At 43.9% G+C, this 22,710-nt stretch overlaps 1 protein-coding gene across 1 annotated transcript in view; it reads right to left on the reverse strand.

Moving 5' to 3' along the window:
• The window catches only part of TP73 (tumor protein p73), a 230,692-nt gene that overhangs the window by 82,835 nt on the left and 125,147 nt on the right, over positions 1–22,710 (reverse strand). The window contains exon 4 of the mRNA XM_056795960.1: positions 8,073–8,318. Within this exon, the coding sequence (XP_056651938.1) occupies positions 8,073–8,318 (246 nt within the window). The remainder of the gene's footprint in view (positions 1–8,072; positions 8,319–22,710) is intronic.

Below are 22,710 nucleotides of genomic sequence, written 5' to 3' on the forward strand. Positions count from 1 at the left end.
TTGTGAGTCTCGGCAAGTCCATCTAGCATTAGAATCGGCTGGGCTGCTGTCCAGAGAGGTCCTTGAGGGATTCTCTGCCTTCCAAAGGAATCACCCTACTTGGTCGCTGGCCAAGAATTTCTCTGAAACCTGCCAGGGGCATGAGAGAGCCAGCTCCTGGCATAGCCTGGGGAGTGGGGCAACACTACTTCTATGCATGAGGATGATTCTCAGTGAGTTGCTCATGTTATTGAAGTCATTGAGAGAGAGCATGGCATATATATGCCATTCTTTATATGCAAATCCATATCCATATATATGTATATGGCTGGACTAGAGAACCTGGGTTCAAATTCATCTCCAGATAGTTACAAGCTTGGTTTCTGATCTTGGACAGCTCAAATAACTTTCCAGAGGCTCAGGAATTGTTTCATTCTTGGCTCTGTGTCCCCAGGGACATTGTTGTTGCTGTTTAATAATTTTCTGTCTCTTTGTGCATTTAGGGGTTTTCTTGGTAAAGATACTGAAGTGGTTTGCTACTTTCTTCTCCAGATCATTTTACATATGAGGAAACGGAGGCAAACTGGGTTAAGTGACTTGCCCAGGGTCACATAGCTAGTGTATGAGGCTGGATTTGAATTCAGATCTTCCTGACTCTAGGTCTAGTGCTTTATCTCCTGCACCAACTAGCTGCCCAAGCATATAATAGGTATTTAATCCATATCAATTGATTGTCTCATTTTACTTATGAAGAAACCGGGTCACAAAGATTTTAAGTGATTGGTCAAGATTGCATGCCTAATACATCTGGCTAGAGCCAGGTCTCAAATCCAAATTCTCAGATTTGACACCCAGCACACTTGCCCCTAGACAGAAACTAATAGGATTCCTATAAGCAAGAAGGCTGCCTTCCCTCTGAAGATTATTCCCAATTAATGCTGTCATCATCTTGTGTGTATAGATGTTTATGTGTTATCTCTCCCATGAGACTGTAAGCTCCTTGAGGGCAGGGAATGTCTTTTACTTTTCTCTGTATCTCCAGAGCTTAGTGCAGTGCCTGGAATCGATCATCCTAAATGTTATTGACTGATGGACTGAATAGATCAAAGAACTTAAAGCTGAAACAGCTGGAGATCATCTCTCCAACTTTTCACTATCCAGATGAAGAAACTGAGGCTCAGAGAGGGAGGACTTGTCTAAAATAGCTAAGATGGGAACTAACAGAGCTAGAATTTGGATCCAACCCTTCAAACTCCAAAAGTCAATTATCTTTATAGGTCACCATGCTTTCTTATAAAATACCAGAGCCAGAAAAGGACTTGGAGGTCATCTCATCTCATTTTTAAGGATGAGAAAACTAAGATCTAAAGAGAAGAAATGTCCTGAGGCCATACAACTAGCTAGCTGTTGGGAGAGGTAGGACTTTAGAATTATGGTTCTTTCCACTGAACCACTGGTCATTTGTGTCTTGACAGAACTGGGGGTCAGGAAGACATAGTTCTGAAGCCTGCCTCTGATCTCACAGGGCCCCTATGAGAATGAACCAGTCTATGTAATAGATGTTCAGTCATTTTTCAGTCGTGTCCAACTGAACCCATTTGGGCTTTTCTTGGCAAGAGATTGGAGTGGTTTGCCATTTCCTTCTCCAGCTCATTTTAAAAAAATCCTTAGAATCAATAGTATATATTGGTTCCAAGGCGAAAGAGAGGAAAGGGCTAGGCAATGGGGGTTAAGTGACTTGCCCAGGGTCACACAGCTGGGAAATGTCTGAGGTCAAATTTGAACTCAGGAAGATAAGCCTTCCTGACTCCAGGCCTGGTGTTCTATATACTTTACTACCTGGCTATCTCAGTCTATGTAAACACTGCATACCTTAGAGTGGTACAATAAATGTGTGAACATTATAAAACAAAAGTTCTCATCTCAGCAATGAAGTTCAGCTATAAAAAGTTCAACAAGTTGTTTTCCTACTATTATGGTTATATTTGTACTCTATATATCAGTGAGTAGTTGGATAAGTTGGCTGTTCCTTGTGTTTGAATGGAAATATTATGATATCAGTCCATCTTCCCATAATCTCACTGAAAGAATCCATAACCTGCAGATGGGAAGTCTAGGGTTCAAATCTGGGCTCAGAGTCTTCCTAGCTATGTGACTCTGGGCATGTCACTTAATCCCAGATATATACCCCTTACTGCTCTCCTGCCTTGGAACCAATACTATTGATTAGAACCAATAGTATTGATTCTAAGATGGAAGATAAGGGCTTAAAGACTTAAAGGGTTTAAAGGAAGAAAGAAAAGAAAAGAAAAGAAAAGAAAAGAAAAGAAAAGAAAAGGAAAGGAAAGAGGAAAGGAAAGGAAAGGAAAGGAAAGGAAAGGAAGGAAGAAAGGAGGAAGAAAGAAGAAAGAAAGAAGAAAGAAAGAAAGAGAAGAAAGAGAAAGAAAGAAAGAAAGAAAGAAAGAAAGAAAGAAAGAAAGAAAGAAAGAAAGAAAGAAAGAAAAAGAAAGAAAGAAAGAAAGAAAGAGAGAGAGAGAGAAAGGAAGAGAGAGAGAAAGAAAGAAAGGAAGGAAGAGAGAGAGAGAAAGAAAGAAAGAAAGAAAGAAAGAAAGAAAGAAAGAGAGAAAGAAAGAAAGAAAGAAAGAGAGAGAGAAAGAAAGAAAGAAGAGAGAGAAAGAGAGAAAGAGGAGAAAGAGAGAAAGAGAGAAAGAAAGAAAGAAAGAAAGAAAGAAAGAAAGAAAGAAAGAAAAGAAAGAAAGAAAGAAAGAAAGAAAGAAAGAAAGAAAGAAAGAAAGAAAGAAAGAAGGAAAGAAAGAAGGGAAGGGAGGGAAGGAGGGAAAGAGGGAAGGAAGGAGGGAAAGAGGGAAGGAAGGAGGGAAAGAGGGAAGAAAGGAGGAAGGGAAGGAAGGAAGGAAGAAAGAAAGAAAGAAAGAAAGAAGAAAGAAAGAAAGAAAGAAAGAAAGAAAGAAAGAAAGAAAGAAAGAAAGAAAGAAAGAAAGAAAGAAAGAAAGAAAGAAAGAAAGAAAGAAAGAAAGAAAGAAAGAAAGAAAGAAAGAAAGAAAGAAAGAAAGAAAGAAAGAAAGAAAGAAAGGAAGGAAGGAAGGAAGGAAGGAAGGAAGGAAGGAAGGAAGGAAGGAAGGAAGGAAGGAAGGAAGGAAGGAAGGAAGGAAGGAAGGAAGGAAGGAAGGAAGGAAGGAAGGAAGGAAGGAAGGAAGGAAGGAAGGAAGGAAGGAAGGAAGGAAGGTAGACAGGCAGGATCCTTGAGACAACTCTAGGAACAGAAAGGATATCAAAGATGAAGAGGAAGATTTTTTTACTGTCATTATTATGCATCAGATCTGACTTCTCCTAAGACATTTGGGTGGTGATGGGGGTGAGGCATGCTAAGGGCTCATTTCCTGAGGAGAAAGGTCAGTCTTCTCAGTTGCCGAGGGGGTGGTCTTGGAACCAGGCCATCTGATGGCAACTGAGCCATAATCCCTGATACAATAACAGAAACAAGTAACTGGGGAAATAGACACCAGAGGGAGGTTTTATGGCCGCTTTGGGAAATCGATGGATCGCCAGCCATGAGCACATGATCATCCAGAGGCTTGGACTAAATGGGTCTCTGTCATACACCCAAATGGGGTACAAAAAAAGGGAACAAAGAAAATATCCCTAAAGCAGATGGGGGTTTTTCCTAACTTCCTTGGCAGACTTGTGAGTGAATGAAGGGGTGGGGGTAGAGCAGTGCAAGTAACTGAATGGAGTGGGGAAGTCTTCCTCTGCCAATTCCCATCTTTGCCCAGTGTGGTTTAGTGGAAAGAGCATCAGGGATGGCCAATGCAAATGCCCAGAAGTGGGAAAAAAGCATCGAAGAAGGCCAGTTTAGCTAGATCAAAAAGATACAAGAGAGGTTTACCATTTCCTTCTCCAGCTCATTTTATTAAATGAGTGACTTGCCCAGGGTCACACCAATAGTAAGGTATGAAATAAGGTCTGAAAGTAGGTTGTGATCAGAAGAGTTTTAAATTTCACATCAAAGAGTTTATATTTGATTCCTGAGGAAATGGGAGCCAGTGAAGTTTCTTGAGTAAGAGGTTAAAATGATCAGATCCATAATTCGGAAATATCACTTTGACAACTGTGTAGAAGATGGACTGGGGAGAGACCTGAGGGAAAGAGACTGATCTGGAAGCTCTTGAGCTAGTCTAGTCAAGGATGACAAAGGAAGTTGAGATAGAAGAGAAGGGAATGAATATGAGAGATGTTGGGGTGACAGAGATAGCAAGTTTGGCAACTACTCAGCTCTGGGCATTTATTCCTTTGCACAGGGTGGAATGGAGGCTCCCCTTGGCCCAATCCTTTGCCTTTTCTTCTCTGTCTCTGAAAATCCAGTTTCTTCCAAAGCTCACCTCCAGTGCCATTTCCTACATGAAACAGATCCTCCCCAAACACTAGGGTCCTCCTCATATGCCAAATGACTTTGTAAATATTCTCTATTTATCTTTGTACTGGTTGTTCCCTGAAATAGAATATAGAGCAGAATTTTTGCTTTTGAGACCCCTGTGCCTAGCACAGTGCAGGGCACATGATGGATGCTGAAATGCTTAAAGAATGAATGAATGAATGATTAAATGAGGTATGGTGTAATGGAAACAAGGTTGGACTGGGGATTAGGAGGCCCCTGGGTTGAAGCCTGCCTCTGACATTTACTATCACTTAATCTCTGTTTGACTCAGTTTCCTCATTTAGGGATATATTCCTATTTATATTTGTACATATATAAAATATATATTTATAATATATATAATAGGGATAACAACAGCAATCAACTCATAGTTTCTGTGTATCAAATGAGGTAATATTTGGTAAGCCTTAAAGAGGAAAAGGGAAGGAAAGGAGCATTTTATAAAGCACCTACTATGTGTCTGAAAAGGTGCTAAGTGCTTTTAGAAATATTTTTCAGTTTTATTCTCACAACAACTCTGATAGGTGCTGCTCTTATCTGCATTTTACAGTTGAGAAAAATGAGGCAAACAGGTAAAATGGCTTGCCCAGGAAACCAAAGCCTGTAAACATCTGTGGTTGAATTTGAATTCAGATCTTCTTGACTCAAGGTCCAGTGAGCCACCAAGCTGCTTTAAATGCTATGCCGATCTTAGCCTATTAAGTACAATACAAATTGCACTTCTAACTATTATTTTAATTATTCGCATGGGGGCGGGAGGGTTGCCAGACCTGTGGTTTTAATCAGAGGATTCCCAGTATAGAAACTCCTTCTACCAATACTGATCAGTACCTGCCCTGCAACCAATTACAGAGCTTTCCTGGGGTATTGAGAGCTTGGATAACTTGTCTTGGGTCCCACAGCCAAGTCAATTCAGACAGACACAGCCCTGAAATGAGGTCTTCCTAACTCCTAAACCCAACGCCATGCTTCTTCTTTCTCATCATGACAATCATCATTGGTGTATGACTGTTGCTTTTGTTATGTTACAGACATAGGCATGCTTGGGTCCACCCCAAGGAGCTATGTGATGACCCTGCACCATTCATAAGGCTGATCTTATCCTAGAAGGTAAGCTTCTTTAAAAAAAATTCTACCTTCTGTCTTAGAATCCATACTATGTTCTGGTTCTAAAGCAGAAGAGTGGTAAGAGCTGGGCAACTGGGGTTAAGTGACTTGCCCAGGGTCACACAGGTAGGAAGTGTCTGAGGTCAGGTTTGAACCCAGGACCTCCTGACTCCAGACTTGAGTGACCTAGCTGCCCTGAAAGTTAGCTTCTTGAGACCAGGGACTTTTATTTTTTTGTGTCTGGCTCATAGTAGGCACTTAATAAAAGCCTACGGATGGTGTTTATTTTGTAGATATTTATGGGCATTCCCATTGTCTTTTTTCCCAGCAGAATTCTGAACCCCCAGATCCTAGCACAGTACCTGGTTCATAATAGACATTATACTACATGCTGATTGTTGGATTGTTGATTGATTCTGTTTCTGAGGGAAACAGGGAGCACTTAGGCAGCTCAGTGAAGAGTTCTAGACCTGGAGATGGGAAGTCTGAGTTCAAACCCTCCTTAGCTGTGGGACCCTGGGCAAGTCACTCAAGCCCCATTGCCTAGCTCTTACCATTCTTCTCCATTAGAACCAATGCAGCGTATTGATTCTAAGACAGAAGGTAAGGCGTTCAAGAGCTAAGTCTGACCACACATGCACACTTCAGAGCTCTGCCAGCCTTTTTTTGCTGGCAAATCCTGGACCACATGCCAAGCCTGTCCCAAAGGATCCATCAATAATGACAGGAAGGAGAGTAATTGAGCTAAGAGCTCTCTGACATGTCTGTGTTTGACCGGCTGCCTCCTCTGGCAGCTGCTAGGGAAAACACAGCTTGGAGGACCTGGCTTTCCCGACCCAGACAGCCCCGAGACACCGGAGAGCAAAGTGCTGGGGGCAACGCGACAGCCTCCGTGTGTTCCTTGGAAGAGAAAGCCACCCTGCACTGAATTCCTCTGGCAGCCTTCCCTGCTGTCTCCCTTCCCATTCCCCACCCCTGCTGGCTTCCCTCCACCCATGCCCCTGTTGCCAATCCTCATCGCCTTCCCAGAACCCCCAGTGGAGAGACCTCCTGGTCCCCTCTGCCGGGCAGCCTCTGTCCGTGGCACTTGCACAGGAAAGTAGGCTAAAGCCAAATCCCCCAAAGGGTACAGGGACTGCTGGTTGCTCCCCAAACGCTCTCCCAGCTTTGCACCCCCAAAATCTGTCCCCATCAGTCTCTAATCAAAGGGTTCCTCCAAAGTGCCAACATCACTGTCTATAGAGACGTCTCCCTTTCACTCATCAAGAGGAACGATACCATCACAGAGTCACAGACTCCTTGGAGGTCATCTAGTCCTCCACTTTCCAAGTTTTACAGATGGGGAAACTGAGGCTCAGCAAGATAACAGGATTTAGGATCATGGAATTTCAGATTTTAGCGCTGAAAGGGGCCTTGGAGACAATTTATTTTAACTACTTGGCTTTATAGATAAACAGACAAAGAGAAAAAAGTGACTCATTCATGGAGCTAAGTATATCCATAAACATGACAGAAATGAGATTTGAACTCATATCCTCTAACTCCAAACCAATCAATCTTTCCACTTTCCTATGCTAAGATGTACCAACTGATCATGCATTATGAGAACTTCAGGGTCAGAAGCCATGGAGTCAATCGGATTCCTTTTGGTATCATTCCCAACCAGGGGTCCCCCCAGCCTCTTCTTGAAGACCCTCCATGAAGGACAGCTCAGAAAATCACATGGAATCTCAGAGCTCATAGGGACCTCAGTGATCATCTGTTCCAACCTAGACCCCAGGACGAATACCTAATGAGGAGGGAGTGAGTCATTTCTTTTTTTTTTTAACGTTTACCTTCCATCTTAGAATCAATACTGTGTATTGGTTCCAAGGCAGAAGAGTGGTCAGGGCTAGGCAATGGGGGTAAGTCTTAGAATCTTCTAAAGCAGAAGAATTGTAAGAGCTGGGCAATTGGGGTTAAGTGACTTGCCCAGGGTCACACAGCTAGATGTATCTGAGGCCAAATTTGAACCCAGGACCTCCCATTTCTGGGGCTGGCTTCAAACACTTCTATAGCAAGAGGAATGCCTCTCGCTGCTCACCGCTCCCATCATAAGCTCCCCAAGCTAACCAGAGCTGTGCCGTTGAAATAGGAATTTTTTTTTTCCCAAACCTTTACCTTCTCTCTTAGAATCAATACTCTGTATTAGTTCCAAGGCAGAAGAGAGGTAAGGGCTAGGCAGGGTCTGAAGCCAGATTTGAACCCAGGACCTCCTGTCTCTGGGTCTGGCTCTCCATCCACTGAGCCACCCAGCCGTCCCCGGAGACAGGACTTCCTATTCCTCCATCCCGCCTCCCCCAAGCAGCTGCGGAGGCATGAGGACGAAATCAGCTCTAAGGTGGCGGGCGGACAGACGATGCTACGGCTCCCGGCTCCATCCTGACCTCACCTCCTCGTCCAGGGATGCCCCAGAGAGCACTGGCGGCAGGGAGGGGGGCGGAGGGAGGGATGGAGGCGAGAGGCGAAGAAGGGCAAGGAGGAGGCAACTCACTGTCCAAGTGGCCGACTTGGCGGTGCTGGACTGCTGGAAGGTGACCTCAAAGTGGTGGGGGCCGGGGTAGTCCGTGTTGGAAGGGATGACGGGCGCGGGGGACATGGTGTCAAACGTCGAGCTGGGCTGGGAGTAGGGAGAGTGTGTCGGGACGCTGGCAGAGTGCTCGGGGTTGTAGGGGCTGGTGGAGGCCGCTCGGCTGCTGCTGTTCTGATCCATGGTGTTGGTGAGCAGATTAAACTGGGACTGGAGAAGGGAAAAGGGGGAGGAGGGAAGGGGGGGCGAAAAAAACACACACAGTCAGTTTAGGAGGAATGGAAACATCAGCTCCCCTTCTTTGGGACCAGAGGTGTCCTGTTACAGGCTTCTTAAAGGGCCAGCCAAGCTCCAGGCAGCCCAAATATTTCCCCGGGTCTCTCCCCGGCTCCCTGCCCTCCCCCCTCCCCAGCCAACAGGTCACTACTTGCGCGGAGGGATCAACTGACATGTTCACCTCACCCACTCTATCAGCTTTCCCAGGTGCCAAGTTTTCGGGAAATCTAACCAAGCATTTAACGGGGTGGAAGAGGGAGAGACAGGAAGACGGGGAAAAGGGCAAAGCCTTTGCTGGCTCTGGGGGGGGGGGACTCTGTGAGCCAAAGAGCCCCTTCTCCGTTATCTCTGCTCTTCCGCAGAGCTGCCCGAGGCTGGCTAGCTGCAGCCCGGATCTTCCCTTTCCTTCCCCCTCCTTCCACTATCGCTAGCCCCAAGCCCTCGGCTGACATTGCTGGGGTCCTGGGGGGATCCCGGAGCCCTGGGGGGATCCCCACACCCTGGGGATGGGGGACAGCGAAGGATAGACAGGCTTCTCCCCATTGGACAGATATGGGGTGGAGAAGTTCCCCAGAAATCCAATGGCAGAGCCAAGTCTAGATCAGTGGCCAGGAGGACCTCAGGGAGATGAAGAATCCGAGGCAGGGGCAGCCTGGTGGCTCGGTGGATTCAAAGCCAGCCCTAGAGATGGGAAGTCCTGGGTTCAAATCCTACCCCAGACACTTCCTAGCTGGGCAAGTCACTCATTCCCAATTCCCCAGCCCTTATCACTCTTCTGCTTTGGCTCCCATACACCATATTGATTCTCAGCCAGAATTTTTAAGAATATAAATGAAGGCACAGAGAGTTTCAGGAACGAAAGCTCAGAAGAAGGACCTGTGCAGAGGTCCAGCGGCCTCTCTGAGGATGCAAGGTTTTATCTCTGTCTAGATATGATGACCCGATCCAGTAAAGGAGATGAGAAACACTATGTTTAATTCAAGCCCACGTAGGCAGGCTCACTTTTTCAGACTCCCTTGCCCTTTCCCTCTGAGGTTTCCCATAGTTCTCAGCATCAGGAGTTGAATGCTCATGGCTCTGAGGCCAAAGGAGGGAGGAAGCACTTGCATAGCGCCTACTATGTGCCAGGCACTGTGCTGAGAGCTTTTTCAGATAGTGCCTCATTTGATCCTCATAATGACTCTTAGAGGTAGGTGTCACTATGACCCCCATTTGACAGGTGAGAAAACTGAGGCAGGTAGAGGTCAAGTGACTTGCCCAGGGTCCGGTTGGATTTGAATTCAGGTCTTCCAGACTCCAGGCTCAGTGTTCAAATCTATTGGGCCACCGAGTTGCCTCTAGGGGTATCTCATGTGAAACATTGGAAAAAGGAAAAGAAATCAGTTGATAAAGGGCTTTAGATGCTGTGCCATATTTTATCATAGAGGGAGTAGGAAGCCATGGAAAGTTCTTGAGCTGGGGAGAGGCATAGTCAGAGACATAAGGTGAGAAGATGATCTTGGAAGTTGCATGGAGAATGCATTAGAAAGGAGAGACACTAAAAGCAGAGAGATGATCAGCAGGCTCTTGCTTCCAGATGAAAGGTGGCAAGTCTTCAGATCACAATCACACAGATTCCAATCAGCACTATTTCAAGATGTAATAATGTAAAATATGAGTTCTAAGTCATAGAGAAACATACTGTGCAAATGCCAATAGTGTAACCATTTCTGTAGTGTCCATATAGATAGGGAGAAAGGGAAAGTCATAAGAGATACCGAGTCAAGATAATCCTTATTTGTCTCCTGGCCTTAAGTCTTTCCTGTCTCCAATCCATACTTGTTAGAATTCCTATAGCTCAGCTCTTACTCAAATCCGGCCTCAGAAACTTACTAGCTGTATGACCCTGGGCAAGTCACTTATTGCTGTTTGCCTCAGTTTCCTCCTCTGTCAAATGAGCTGGAGAAGGAAATGGCAAACCATTATAGTATCTCTGCCAAGAAAACCCCCAATGGGATCATGAAGAGTTGGACATGACTAAAACAACTGAATAACAACAAATAAAAAAGGAAGTCACCCTTGGGTCATTAACAACAACTGCCTCAACAGGATTAGAAAAGTTTGTCAAGAGGGAAGAAAGCGCCCTAGGACAATTTGACTCAAAGAGTGCCTGGTCCCTGGAGAGCTTCATCTAGAAAGTTTCATCTGGAGAATAACACATGGAGAGTTTGGGATCTAGACAGTGACAGCTAGAAAGCTTAGAACCTGTAGAGCAATACTTGGAAAGCTTAGGACCTGGCAAGTTATACCTATATGCACTTGAATGATACCTAGAGAGCTACACTTGGGAAGTTGCACCTGGAAAGCTTAGAACCTTGGCAATTTTACCTAGAAACTCTACATGGATAGTGACTCCCGGAAAGCTTAGAACCTGTAGAGCAATACTTAGAAAGCTTAGGACCTAGAAATCTATACCTATATACATTTGAGTGACACCTAGAGAGCTACACCTGGGAAGTCACACCTGGAAAGCTTAGAACCTTGACAATTTTACCTATAACCTCTACATGGATAATGACTCCTGGAAAGCTTAGAACCTGTAGAGCAATACTTGGAAATCTTAGGATCTGGAAAGCTATACCTATATACATTTGAGTGACACCTAGAGAGCTACACCTGGGAAGTCACACCTGGAAAGCTTAGAACCTTGGCAATTTTACCTAGAACCTCTACATGGATAGTGACTCCCGGAAAGCTTAGAACCTATAGAGCAATACTTAGAAAGCTTAGGACCTGGAAAGCTATACCTATATACATTTGAGTGACACCTAGAGAGCTACACCTGAGAAGTCGCACCTGGGGAGCTTAGAACCTTGGCAGTTTTATCTAGAACCTCCACCTGGACAGTGAAATCCAGAAAGCTTAGCACTTGGACAATGAAAACTGGAAAGCTTTGCAGCCAAAGAGCTATACCATGAGGGCGACATCTGTGCCCAGAGGACTTTCCCTGGAAGTGACACTCAGAGAGGAACACCTGGAGGACACAGAACATCTGCAGGGTGATGCCTGGAGTTTTAAGCAACCTATACTGGACCTATAGATAAAGCACTGGCTCTAGAATCAGGAAGATCTGAATTCAAATGCAGCCTCTGACACTAACCAGCTATGTGGTCCAGGTAAGTCCCTTCACCTTTGCTTCAGTTTTCTCATCTATAAAATGGGAATAATAATAGCACATACTTCCTGGGGTTATTGTGAGGAGCAAATGAGATAATATTTGTAGAGCACTTAACATGGTATCTGGCTCATTGTAGGTACTTAATAAATGCTTGTTTCCTTTCTTCCCACACACTTGGCTAGCTTCGCTTTTAGAATGTGACACATGGAGAGTTTAAACACCAGAGCAATGGACTGAGGGAGCAGGCATACTTGGAGAACTGCACCTCTCAATGTATATTCTTTTGGAGAGTTTGTAGAAAGGAAAAGGCTTGTGTGTGTGCAGGTCTGTGTGTGCACGTGAGTGTGTGTGCATGCACCATTTTGGCTCAATCTTTTCCAATCTTGACCCCAACCTTTGGATCAGCAGGTGCCAGTCTTAAAGAGATACAAAACAAGATCTTATAATTTAAAGCTGGAAAGAACCTAATTGACTGTAAAAAGTCCAACTCCTCTTCCTCCATTTTGCAGATGAGAACACTGATACCCAGATGGTTAAGTGACTCGCCACACAGACAGTAAACAGTTTAATTGTTGTTCAGTTTTTCCAAACTCTTCATGACCCCATTTGGGGTTTTCTTGGCAAGGATACAAGTGCAATTTGCCATTTCCTTCTCTAGTTCATTTGCTAGATGAGGAAACTGAGGCCAACAGGGTTAAGTGACTTGCTCAGGGTCACACAGCTAGGAAGTGTCCAACACTGGGTTTAAACTCAGGCCCTGGGGGCAGCTGGGTGGCTCAGTGGATTGAGAGCCAGGCCTAGAGATGGGAGGTCCTGGGTTCAAATCTGGCCTCAGACACTTCCCAGCTGGGTGACCCTGGGCAAGTCACTTGACCCCCATTGCCTAGCCCTTCCCACTCTTCTGCCTTAGAACCAATTACACATTCTAAGATGGAAAGTAAGGGTTTTTTAAAAAAAACTTCAATAAACTCAGGTCCTCCTGACTCCAGTCCCAGTGCTCGATCCTCTGCACCACCTAGCTGCCCCAAGTAAGAGACAGAACAAAGGTCTGAATTCAGGTTCTCTTATTCTCCCATTTCCTGTGCTGATATTTCATGTTCTAGAACCCCTCTCAACACTGACATTTTGTGTTCTAAGACCCTTCCCAGCTCTAAATCTGTCCTCTCTAAGGCATTTTCAGCTCTGATATTCTCTGATCTGCAAGATTTCTTTATTCAAGATAAATCTACCAGTTCCGTTGCCATTCTCTCTTCAAGCCTTCCAATGCCCCTGACGTGTACCTAGAATACTACTACCGGCTCATTCTTTCCCTCTAATTGACCATGCTTGGAATAGCCTCCCTCGCTATACTTTGCGCTACGGCTGCCCATCTTTGCTGGCAACCTTTGCAGAGCGGCACGCGTTGACCAGTGCATTTCTGGACCACATTCCTCTCTTGCTTGACTGCCAAAATCCCTGGCAGAGCTGGATTTCCCAAGGCTGAATCCAGATTGTTATCTACGGAAGCGTTTTCTGTAAACCTCAGATCGAGAGTTCAAATGTGATCTCTTCCAAAAGGTGTGAAGTCACTGCTCTAGCCTTCTGGTTGTCCATTGGCGTGAGGCTGTCTCCTGGGATTGACTCAAGTGCCCGCTTCTGAGTTAGCTCAACATTGGATCGATGCTGATGAAGTGTCCTAACAAGGAACCTTTCTTGCTGCTGGAACCCTGGAATGGGGCATTTTAATCAGAACAATGGGGCAACCCCAGCCTGAAAAGAGGCGAGTTCTGGACTTGTCCAAGGAAAACAAGCGTTGGGCTTGGAGTCAAGAAGATCTGAGGACAAATATGGCTTTGGACACTTGCTAGCTGTGTGACTTGGTAAATGCCTTCACTTGTCTGCCTCAGTTTCCTCAACTGTAAAATAACCACAACAATAGCAATGCTTCTCTTTCCAGGTTCGTTGTGAGAATCAAATGAGGTAATATTTGAAAGTCTTTGACATTTACTTTCTCTGTCTCCATACTTCAACAACCCTCTCTGCCCTCCATCTTCCCATACCCAACCAGTGAATGGAGGAAAGACATAATAAATGTCCTCCCCTAACTCTTGTCCTCCCAGGGCATGCCAATCCATTCACAATAACCCTTGGAGGTAAAGTACATTTTACAAATAAGAAAACTGAGGCACAGAGGCTTGCCAATATCAGACCTGGGGTTCAGATTCAGTTTTCCTAATTCTAAGATGAAGGCTCTTTCTTGTGAACTATATTGCAGCTGAATTTTGCAAATCCTATCTTGGGTAGCTAGGTGACACAATGGGTATAGTACAGGGCACAGGGTCATCTTCCTGAGTTCAAATCTGGTTTCAGACCCTTACCAGCTAAGTGATCCTGGGCAAGTCATTGAACTTTGTTTGCCTCAGTTTCCTAATCTATAATAATGAGCTGGAGAAGGAAAGAGCAAATTACTCTAGTATCTCTGCCAAGAAAATTCCAAATGAGATCATGAAGAGTCAGACACAACTGAACAACAATGTCTTGCAGCTATGATTCTCCCAGCCCAGGGCCTCTGCAAACTGGGAGACTTAAGTGATTCAGAAAGTCACAAAATTTGAGAGCTGAAATTATCTAATTATCCACAAAGGAAATCTGCTACTCTAACATACAGAACAAGAAATCACCCAGCCTCTTCCTTGAAGACCTCTAATGAGTGATAACCCATTCCTGGACAAATGACATCCCCTCTGAACCTCAATTTGCTCCTCTTTAAAACGAGGGGATGGAATGTGATGGTTTCGAAGGTCCCTTTCAGCTCTTATCTTTATGACCCTAAGACCTCCTAAGTCAGACCTCTTAGAGTCTGGACAGCTCTAAATGTTATGAAATTTTATCTCTTCCTGAATTAATTAAACATCTTCCTGGAATGACCTCCAGGAATTGATGCAGAGTAAAAGGAGCAGAACCAGGAGAACATTATACACAGAGACTGATACACTGTGGCACAATCAAATGTAATGGATACTCTACTAGCAATAATGCAATGACCCAGGATAATTCTGAGGGGCTTATAAAAAAGATGCTCTCCACACCCAGAGAAAGAACTGTGGGAGCAGAAATGCAGAAGAAAAGCATATGATTAATCACGTGGTTCAATGGGGATATGACTGGGGATGTTGACTCTAAATGATGACCCTGGTGCAAATATCAATAATATGGAAATAGGTCCTGATCAATGATACATGTAAAACCCAGTGGAATTGCTTGTTGGCTATGGGTTTGGGGGTGGGATAAAGGGAGGGAAAGATCATGGATCGTGTAACCATGGAAATTTTTTCTTAATTAATCAATTAAATAAAATTTTTAAAAAATCTCACCAAGGTCTTTGGTTCTACCCTTTGGGGCCAAGCAGAACAGATCTAATCCTTCTTCTGCATGATAGATTTTCAAGGTTGAACCAGATATCAAGTCCATCCAATCTTGTGATTGTGTTGCTACTCAGGAATTTAATGGGATTTGTTGGGGTGGTAGGTTCTCACCGATAAATCTTTCTATCTAGAATGGTCTAGCCTAGAAACTCCAGGAAAAGGGGCAGCACTCCATATTTCCATCAACTTGACTCAGTGTCTAGCACTGTTCCATAAGCTGAAGAAATAAGTAATTGGTTGGGCAGTGATGCCAAAGAATGGGTTTGGGATCCGGCAAAGATTCCTTTCCAGTTACACAGCTGGCCATGCTCAGAGAAAAGCACCCCCCACCCCAAACACACCACACAACCACACATATCACTCTCTTCCCTTCTACATACACAGATATTCACACATTCCTGAGATGTGCTGGTCTTTCCATCAACCTCCCCAAACATCCCAATTCTTTTTATATTTCATATGGTTGGTAGCTCACTAGGGTCAAGAGTCACAACCCTAACCCCAGGGCAGAGAGGATGTTCTTGGTGTCTCTTTCAACCCCCCACCACTCTGAACTTGGAGCTAAATGGAGAGCTCAGAGGAGGGCCACCATCTCTGAAGGTCACGGGACTCTGGAGTTGGAAGGGACTTGAGAGATCTATCCAAATTATTCATTTGATTGGTGGCATCTTAGAGTGGAATGAATATTGGACTTGTAGTCAGAAAGAACTGGGTTCAAATACTGCCCAAGATGCTTAGCTACATGCTCAACAAGTCTCTTCACTTCACTGGGACTCAGTTTCCCCATCTATAAAATGAGGGGATTTGCCAAGTGAGTTCTGATATTCAAATCCAAATCACTTGGAAGGGGCCTTGGAAGCTATCCAGTCCAACCCACTCCTGAATAGGCATCTCCTCCAAAACATATCCAATGAATGGCCATCTGGCCAGTGCTTGGAGACCTCCAATAAGGTCTCCATTATCTACCAATGCAACCCATTCCACTTTAGGGAAGCTTTCATTGGCAGGATGTTATTTTATTTTTATTTTTTTCCCTCTTCCGTCAAGTCTAAATCTGCCTTTTTGCAACTTCCACCCACAGCTCCTGGTTCTGCCCCCTGGGGCCAAGCAAAGTCTAATCCCTCTTCCATATGACAGCTCTTCAAATACTCCAAGACAGTTATCATGTCTCCCACTAAGTCTTTTCTTCTCCAGGTGAAATGTCTCCAGTTCCTTCAACCAACCAAAGCTCACATGGCATGCTCCCAAGGTTCTGGCCCATTCTGATGTCCTTCCTCTGGCTGCTCTGAAGCATGTTCGGTATCCTTCCTAACATCCCACAACTGGATGCTATTCAAGTACTCAGTTGTCCAGACAAACTGACTATCTTGTAGTCCCCAGTAGATGACATTCTTTCTCCATCTTCCTGCATTTGCACAAGTCATTTCCCATTTCTGGAATGTACTCCCTGGTAACTTATTGCTCTTACTATCTCTAGCTACCTTTGAGGTTCAACTTAAATACTACTTCCTACAAATGAACTCCAATTCCCTGCTTATAACCCTGGGTGATAGGAGATGCTCTCTTGAAAATGTTTTGTGTATATGTTGCATTTGCTTATCTGTGTTTCTGTGGTTATCCCTGCCCTCTAAACTGTAAGTTTGTATTGTTGTCTTTGTGTCTCAACAGAAGGCATTTAATAAATGAGGAAGGAAGGAAGGAAGGAAGGAAGGAAGGAAGGAAGGAAGGAAGGAAGGAAGGAAGGAAGGAAGGAAGGAAGGAAGGAAGGAAGGGAGGGAGGGAGAGAGGGAGGGAGGGAGGGAAGGAAGGAAGGAAGGAGGGAAGAAGGGAGGGAGGGAGAGAGGAAGTAAGGAAAGAAGGAAGGAAGGAAAGAAGTAGGGAGAGAAGGAAGGAAGGAAAGAAGTAGGGAGGAAGGGAGGGAAGGAAGGAAGGAAGGAAGGAAGGAAGGAAGGAAGGAAGGGAGGGAGGGAGGGAGGGAGGGAGGGAGGAAAGGAGGAAGGAAGGAAGGAAGGAAGGAAGGAAGGAAGGAAGGAAGGAAGGAAGGAAGGGAGGGAGGGAGGGAGGGAGGGAGGAAGGAAAGAAGTAGGGAGGAAGGGAGGGAAGGAAGGAAGGAGGGAAGAAGGGAGGGAGGGAGAGAGGAAGGAAGGAAAGAAGGAAGGAAGGAAGGAAGGAAGGAAAGAAGTAGGGAGAGAAGGAAGGAAGGAAGGAAGGAAGGAAGGAAGGAAGGAAGGAAGGAAGGAAGGAAAGAAGTAGGGAGAGAAGGAAGGAAGGAAGGAAGGAAGGAAGGAAGGAAAGAAGTAGGGAGAGAAGGAAGGAAGGAAGGAAGGAAGGAAGGAAGGAAGGAAGGAAGGAAGGAAGGAAATCTGATCAGGGCTCAAAACATCCTCTTCGTGCAATCCACATTGAGCTATAGGAATTCTGACTCAATATTCCACTGAAAATCCATATTTAAATCCACAGAGGCCTTTTTGACTCAACTGGTGTAGCATCTGAATATCTATAAACCTCCCATGGCCAGGAGTCAGCACTCTGGTTCTTCTTCCTATCCCTTAGTTTGTTGTCAGAAAGTCAGATTAGGGGAAGCTCCAGATGAACCTCATTTCCTGACAGATGTTGGATCCCAACCATGCAGTAATAAACAGACCTGAGTCCCCATGGTTTAGAAAGTGAGTGAGCTACAGCTCTAGGAGAAGGCATTCACATTTTAACTTGTCCACATTTAAAACTCTTTGGCAAATGTTCAGACGATTAGTCATTAGAACCCAAGGGAGAAGGAGTGATAGGAATCTGAGCGCCCAAATGTTGAAACAAAACAAAGAGAGAAGTTTCAGAAAGAGACATCTCAGTGATATGTTAATGAAATAGGAAGAAATGGGAATCTTTGAGAAACCCTTTCAAGGAAATCCTGAGTCTTCCCCCATCATAACAGCTTCTACTCTAGTGGGTTTCAGGAATATGGTCTCCAGGACCTGAGGAATATCTTCAAACTTTCTTCCTGATTTCTGACTTTAGAACCCCAGATCCAAAACTTATTAGAGTTAAGGGGGCCTTTTGGGACTGTCCAGCTTTACCGTCTCTACTTATGGAGGAGGAAACTGAGGCACAGTGGAGAAAGTTATAGACTTTAGAGCCAAAGAACCTACACATAAACTAGTCCATTGTACTCAAATTGAAAAAGGAGGCAGAGAAAGGAATTCATAGGATTCAGAGCAGGAAAAGAACCTAGAATTCTTTTGAACTAGGCAACCCAAAAGTTGCATGGGGGCACCCTAATCTTTCCTATTTGTATAATTCCTCTCATGTTTTTTAAAAGACAAAATTGACACCTGAAGAGGAAAATGATTTGCTTAAGATGATACAGGCAATTTGGTGGCAAAGCCAGGATTCTAATCCTGGTCTTCTCACTCCCAAAGATTCTGCCTCTCTTCACCAAAGGCTGTAATCCTATGTTGCTATCTATAATTTCACTATATGCTCAGGATACCTTGGAGACAAATCACTTGAGGATGTTGGGCAAAACATTCCTCTGATGCTTCTTTCTTAGGTGAACTGGGACATAACTGGTACTCAAGATAGCATCTCCATTACCCTCAGTGCTGATCATCACATCTTCACAGGAGGATGAAAATAAATTCCACACATTTCATTCTAACTCACAAATGTTTTCTTCACTCCAGACTATTGTGAAAACTCTTTAACACTTATTCAAAATCTCATATTGCTTTATTTCTTTTTCTAAAGGTTTATATATATATATTTCTCTATAAAATGTATCCATATACATTAATACGTATTTGTATAGCATCCATCCATCCATCTAACCATCCATCCATCCCCCCCTCCTCTCTCTCTCTCTCTCTCTCTCTCTCTCTCTCTCATATCCAGTTGATTGGAATTGTGAATTTCATTGAATTACAAAGCCCCAGATGCCTCCTCACTAATAATTATACTTTTTCCCATTTGCTATTTCTCTCTTCTTTCCTTCTCTTCCTTTCCCTTCCTTCCTTCCTTTCCCATCCCTTTCTTTCCTCTACCCTCCTTACTTTTCATTTTCCTTCCCTTGTTTTGTCCTCTATTCCTTCTCATTAATTCTAACTTCTTTCTTTCTCTGGCCTTGATTTCCCCTGATACTCTAGTTAAGACTACAGCTCCCCACCATCTCTCTCTCTCTCTCTCTCTCTCTCTCTCTCTCTCTCTCTCTCTCTCTCTCTCTCTCTCTCTCTCTCTCTCTCTCTCTCTCTCTCTCTCTCTCTCTCTCCCCCTTCCTTTTTCTCTCCCCTTCCTCTCTCTCCCTCTCCCTCTCTCTCTCCCTTTCCCTATCTTCTCCCCCCCCTCACCTTTTTCTTCACGTAATACATTGTCCAGACTTGTGGAGCTCACCCCCGATTCGGATTCCCAACACAGAGAGAGCTCACAAAATAAAAGACCAGGATCCAGACACAGGAAGCCGTTTAGAAGATGGAGCCAAGAGGATCACTGCAGCCAGAGTGGACACCCTGAATGCTTGGGTTATCCTGGGCAATGATGGGAAGGGGGACTCCCAAGGGGGTGACTTGCACCCCCAAAGCAATGGGGAAGATCACTTGGCAGCTGTGAATAATTCCAGAGAAAACAATTTTTTTTAGCCTAAAGACAGTGGGCTAATTAGGACATGCCCCGGAGCAGGCAGTACACATGTGCCTACATGCAGAAAAATACATTTCCTGGGCTCAGCCCAAGCAAACACTGCTTAGTGGCCTCATCAAACTACACAGAAAGGTCGAGCCTGGCAAGCTGAAGGTCACTGTACTTTGAAGTGCTATAGGTCGAGGTCCTTCTCTCCAGTCCAGGTGCTAGTCTTTTACCTTTAGATTTGAATAGGGCACACTGAGAACAAAGTGGACAAGTCTCCTTTTGTTGTTGGGGAACAATCTGCCCCCAATCTCTGCCACACCTCATGGGAATTACCACCTCTGCCATGAAGCCTTCCCAGATTTCCATGGGTGGTCAATCAGTAAAAAAGCATTAATAAAGGCTATGTGCCACTCCCTACCCTAATTGTTCAAAATATAAAGAAAGGCAAAACCTCTGTTCCTGCCCTCCAAATCTCACATTCTGATCAGGAAGACAATATACAAACTAGATTAAAAAAAATTTTTTAAACCCTGACCTTCTGCTTTAGAAGCAATACTAATGATTCCAAGGCAGAAGTGCAGTAAAGGCTAGGAAATTGGGGTTAAGTAACCTGCCCAGAGTCACACAGCTAGGAATGTCTGAGGTCATATTTGAAATCAGGTCTTCCAGGTCTGGCTCTCTATCCACTGAACCACCTAGCAGCCTCCCCTAAAACTATCTTTTAATATAATTATCACAGCAAACAGCTGTTCCTGCTATAGATAAAAGTGGGTTGATTCCCATTGATTCCCTGACTCCCTGAATTTCTTATCTTTATATCCATCCTTTTCTGCTGAGTTTCAAGAAACAAAAACTTGAGCCAGCTCTGGGGCTGCAAGGACCACAGATTCAGGTGGGGGTAGGCTATGAATATGAACTAAAAGAGCCAAAGAGTCCCAGTGCAGAGGGGTAGGAGAGGTCCTCTTTGGGGAAACAGTGACAGAGAAAAATCCTCTAATAGATGGATAGATGGATAGATGAATAGATGTATGGAGAGATAAATACAGACAGATGATGGATGAATAGACATACACATAGATAGATAAACAGACAGACAGATAGACAGATAGACAGATAGATAGAAATACAGATAGATAGGTAGATAGATAGATAGATAGATAGATAGATAGATAGATAGATAGATATGGATGGATAGATGGATGGATGGACGGATGGATGGATAGATGGATAGATAGGTGGACGATAGATAGGTATATAACATATAGATGAATAGATGTGTGGAGAGGTAGAAAGGTGTGCATAAATTCAGAGATAGATAATGCATGAATAGAAATACATGCAAATAGACAAAGAAATATAGATGATCAATAGATATATGACATACGGATAGAAGAATAGATGAGTGGAGAGATTTAGAAATATACATATATAAATAAAGAGACAGACAGATGATAGATGGATAGACGTACATACAAATAGATGATGGATAAACATATAGATAAATAATTAGATAGGCTGATGAATAGCTGAGTAGAGAGCTGGAGAGATATGTATATACACAGAGAGATAATTAGATAGACTGATAGATTGATAGATAGATAGATGGATGGATGGATGGATAGATAGATGGATGGATGGACGGACAGATAGATAGATAGATAGATAGATAGATAGATAGATAGATAGATAGATAGATAGATAGATGGATGGATGGATGGATGGATGGATATGTGGGTAGATAGATTGATAGACAGATGAGTGGATAGATGGATGGATGTATGGATGGATAGGTGAGTAGATAGATAGATAAATAGATGGATAGGCAGGTAGGTAGGTAAGCATGTAGGTAGGTAGGTAGGTAGGTAGGTAGACAGATGAATAGACATACAACATAAAGATAGACACAGATAAATGTTTAAATGGATATATGAAGAGATATGCATATATAGAGATAGATTGAAAAACAGACAGATATGATGCTGGAGATATATATATATATATATATATATATATATATATATATATATACAGTGAGTCAGATAAACATATTGCTAGATGATGGATAAATGAAAATGCATAGCAATAGATAAATATGATAAGAGAGAAATATAGCTATGTACATACAGATAATTATCTAGAAAATAGATATAGTTAGATTAGAAGGATGTGGATCATGTATAGAATATTTATTAAACACTATGTGACACTATGTGCAAGAACTTTGTTAAGGATTAAGATAAATCAGGCAAAAAAAAGTCTTTTGTAGAGGTTACATTCTAATAGGGGAAGATGACACATAAGGGGGAGCTAGAAAGTGGGGAGAGGAGGCGGGAGAATGATGGCCAGAGGGAAGGAGATGGCCAGGAAGTAAAGCAGAGGCCTGGAAATGTGCAAGATAAGGCAAAGGACTGACAAAATGAGCTCAAAGTGGTTCCATTTGGTGGGAGGTAAAAATGATGGCCTCAATGAAGAAGAAAATCCAGAGAGAGATAAAGCTGGGAGCTTCCTAGGACAAGGGAGTTGAGCTGCAACTCTGGTGGTGAGATCTGTCTGAAGGAGATGAACGCTGATACAGAAGTTCTGGGCTGAATCTGGACCAGGAGAAAGGACCCTGCAATCCTTCCTGGGCCTGAGAGCAGGGCTCTCAGTGGGAACTCTGGCGATTCTGAAGATGAAATTTTTCCCACCTCATCCTCTGGTATCCTCCTGTCTCCTTCTGCAGACTAAGGAAGTTGGTGGTATAGATGGGAGTGGGGAAAGGGGATCTTTGGTTCTCTATCTTCCATGTGAGTGCTTATAATAAAGCCTTAGTGGGCCAGAGTAAAAAAAAAAACACAAAAAGTCATGGTGGCCACTCACCACCAACATGCAGGTATACTGTGTATAGCTTGCATCTGCCCAAGCACATACGATCATCCCCAACCTAAAACTGTTCCCTGGGCCTCCAAGCTCCTTGAGCTTTACAAGAATATTGTCTAAATTCAGACAGGACTAATGCAGAGTAAAAGCCAGAGATCCTAGGCAAGCCCTCAAAAGGTACCTCTGGCCTCTAACAGTAGAGGACAGGAGTTCTGGACTCATATGACTCCAGGGTCAATATCGGAGGCTTTTAAGTCTATTCATCTGCCTCCTCTGCAGAGGGATAGATGTC

This window comes from Monodelphis domestica, chromosome 4 (genome assembly GCF_027887165.1).
Source record: "Monodelphis domestica isolate mMonDom1 chromosome 4, mMonDom1.pri, whole genome shotgun sequence".
Classification (NCBI taxonomy): domain Eukaryota; kingdom Metazoa; phylum Chordata; class Mammalia; order Didelphimorphia; family Didelphidae; genus Monodelphis; species Monodelphis domestica.